Below are 3,422 nucleotides of genomic sequence, written 5' to 3' on the forward strand. Positions count from 1 at the left end.
AATTTCCAATTTTATTGCTAGTAGATAGAAATTTTTTTGTATACTAACCTAATATCCTCCCAAATTGCTGGATTAATTCTCCTAGCTTTTTAAAAAGCAAGAGTATAGGGGGCCAGCAAGATAGCTTAGTGGACTAAGCGCCTGCTTAGACAAGCAGAGGGAACACAGTTCAATCCCCGGTGTCACTAAGAGTCTCAGCTATGTTGTGAGACCCTGCACAAAAAACATAAAAAAAAAAGCAGTACATAGTATTTGTTTTCTAATTTTTACATTTCGTTTATTGCTTTATTGTAATTAACAGGACCAAGTATGCTGCTAGAATGGATACCATGTATAATTTTAATTAAAAAATAATTTTGACAGATCAATGTCCATTTTGTATCTGTGTATTCAAAATGGTTAGGCTAGATAGTTACATTCTCTTAATGAATAGAGGGATTTGTTCTAATAGTGTTTGTAAATAGGATATCATGTCTGCATCTTGTACAGCAATTAACCACTACGAAAAAACTATACAATGCATTAATTATTGAATCTGTCCTACCAATTTGGTTTGAAACTGTCTCATTGCTATTTGTTTCTCAATAAAATTATGGAAAAAAATAATTTTGATATAGGGTCTTGCTATACAGTTCAGACTTAGTGATCTTCCTCTCAAGTCTCCCCAGCACTGGGATTACAGGCTGTGGGATTACCACCACACCCTGGGTTCTGGGACTGGCATTGCATGCAGTACTAGGGATTGAACTCGGGTCCTTGCGCTTGCCAGGCAGGTGCTTAGACCGCCAAGCTATTTTGCCAGCCTGAAGGCTGTTTTTGTTACTGGAGATCAAACTCAGAACCTCATGCTTGCCAGGTAGGTGATTATGCCGCTGAGTTATCCCCCAGCCCCATGTATAATTTCAATTTAAAATTTACTAAAACTTACATTATGGTTCAGCATATGGTGTTTAGGTAAATAGTCCACAAAAGCTATCAAGGATTGTATCCTATAGTTGTTGGGTATATCTAAATCACAATCCATGTCAACTGAGTTAGGCTAATTGTATTATTAAATTTATCTACATACTATTTTTTCTTTGGGTCCACTTGCTCTACTGAGATTAATATGCCATTATGGTCTGACTTGCCCATTTCTTGTCTGTTTTATGTACGTTTTCTGACAGCATTTCATTGTCCGTAGCCCAGGCTGGCCTCAAACTCCTGATCCTCCTTCCTCAGCCTCCCAAGGGAGGGTGCCACCACACCTGGCTTTTTAACTTTTCCATTTCTTAAGTGTGCATTAACCATATTTTCGACTTTTTAATTTTCACTTATGTGATGTCAAACTGTGCTTTCATTCACTTTGTTTTTGATACACATGCATGTTTACTGATTTCTCACTGCTCTATCAGGCTTTGCATGCCTTGTTCATGCATGCCACATCAGGCTGTATTACTGAAAGCTTTCCACAGTGTGGCATCTGACATAAATGCTAGATCACACATAGCACCAAACCTTTAAACATGATCTTGACCTTTCCTTTTTTTTTGCAGAACTGAGGATTGAACTCGGGCCCTTCCACTTGCCAGGCAAGCACTTATTCTACTGAGCTATCTCCCCGGCCCCTTGACCTTTCCTTTCTAAGCTTGACTCCTTTATCTGTCTGCCAACTCATTACTTTTTTTGATCCCAACTGTGGCATCTCAAACTTAACATGAAAACAATTTTTTCCTATTGTCCATCGTTCACTCAGATGTGCTCCTTTTTCAATTTTCTCCATCTTTTCTGTGACACCATTCCAGAAGATACACAAGAACCAAAATTAATCTGGCAACAAATCTGATTTTGTATTGAGGTACAATAAACATAGTAGAGCTCAAGTGAGAAACATGACAGGGGCTACAACTTGTAGGTTAAATTCAGATTTGGCCAGGATGGGATACGAAGGTCTGGCAAGGAGAAGACCACTTTGAAGCTGGTAGTCCAAAAGTAAGATGGAGGTCAAACTACAGCGGTAGCTGTGGAGACAGGGAAAGGGGTAAGAGATTCACATATGTTCTATAGTCAAGACAGTTGAATTTGCGGGGTTTTTTTGGCGGAACTGAGGATTGAACTCAGGCCCTTGCACTTGCCAGGCAAGTGTTTATTTTACTGAGCTCTCTCCCTGGCCCCTTAATTTGTGGATCTGATGTAGGGATGTGCAAGAACCAGACCTAAGTCAACTATTTTTGTTTTACCTTAGATGTTCCATGATTTCTGCCTGCTTTTGTATTTTCTACCCATTCCTCTCTGCATTCCACTGTTGGTGACTTTGTAAAATCAACACCTGAGTTTACGATCTTCAACTATGTCTAATGGCCATAACTATTTTTTGTTTTTTTCAGATTTGTCCAAAAGATTGGTATTGTTTTCCTTATTCTTATAGCCAATCATTTAAAACATACTACTTTATGGTAGTTCATATTTGTAACCACAGATTTTTTTCTCCTGTAGATGTGTAAATTTATTCTTACCTGAGAATCTTCACTCTTAGTGGTAATTCTATAGGGCCCTATGTCAAACAGTCCCTAAGAGCAGTTTCTTCTGGAATTCCAAAACTGATTTTATTTTGTTGGCTTGTAGTTTATATCTTCAACGTAAACGTAGACCTGTGGTATAGGCCCGAGATCCTGACTTTAGGTTTCTGAGCTTATGGACAGGGGCTCTGGTACCATCTGAATACAAGATTCTATGTTGCTTTTATGGGGTTAGAATAATCTCTTTACAGACACATTTAGGATCTTGGCCCCTATAATTCAAAAGATCTTGACTGGTTTGTGTAAAATTCCCAGACACTCACCAGAAGCATGTCTTGAATCAGGAAACAATTTTTAGCCTCTACAAGATGGCTACTGAGAGTGTTTGGTGTGAATAGTATTCTTTTCAAATAATTAACATGACTCACATTATTTTATTGATTTACACTCATTTCCCTGGCGTCTGACAACAGATGTTCCCGCAACTGACTACACTTTCCATTTCACTCATGTCAGCATGTATTCTGCAGAGTCTGCAGAAGGTAGATGATTGCATTGGGCTTACACGTTAGGAACAGATGCAGGATGAAACGCTTGTACCTGCGCAACTTCTTCAAGTTCCTCTTTTGTCTCTACATGGTCACGTTCTCAAAAGCTTCACTGGAATATTTAATTTTGAGTAAGTTTATATAGGCCCAGAAAGAATAATTCAGGTATGTTCAGTCTCAAAATCAAACATTTTCATCTTTGCTATAGGCTTTTTTTTTTTTTTTAATCAGTTTTTGAGAAATATTTGTGGAAAAAGTGTATGTATGAGTGTGCATGCATGTGAATATATATGAAAAACAAAAATTATACCCAGAACTCTAATTTTTAAAGATTTTTCTAAAGTAAACATTAGTAGGGGCTGGTGAGATGGCTCAG

At 38.0% G+C, this 3,422-nt stretch overlaps 1 protein-coding gene across 4 annotated transcripts in view; it reads right to left on the reverse strand.

Annotated features, from left to right (window-relative positions):
- Positions 1-1,748: 1,748 nt before the first annotated feature.
- The window catches only part of Btaf1 (B-TFIID TATA-box binding protein associated factor 1), a 129,421-nt gene continuing 127,747 nt past the window's right edge, over positions 1,749-3,422 (reverse strand). For 2 of the 4 annotated variants that reach the window (XM_023716153.1, XM_023716152.1), the window contains exon 39: positions 1,749-2,000. In XM_023716153.1, the coding sequence (XP_023571921.1) occupies positions 1,859-2,000 (142 nt within the window). In that variant the 3' untranslated portion in view covers positions 1,749-1,858. Of the gene's footprint in view, positions 2,001-2,694; positions 3,159-3,422 lie in introns of those variants that run through there. The other 2 variants (XM_023716155.1, XM_023716154.1) reach the window with 2 other exon arrangements.

Source organism: Octodon degus, unplaced genomic scaffold (assembly GCF_000260255.1).
Source record: "Octodon degus isolate 3935 unplaced genomic scaffold, OctDeg1.0 scaffold00046, whole genome shotgun sequence".
In the NCBI taxonomy this organism is placed as follows: Eukaryota; Metazoa; Chordata; class Mammalia; order Rodentia; family Octodontidae; genus Octodon; species Octodon degus.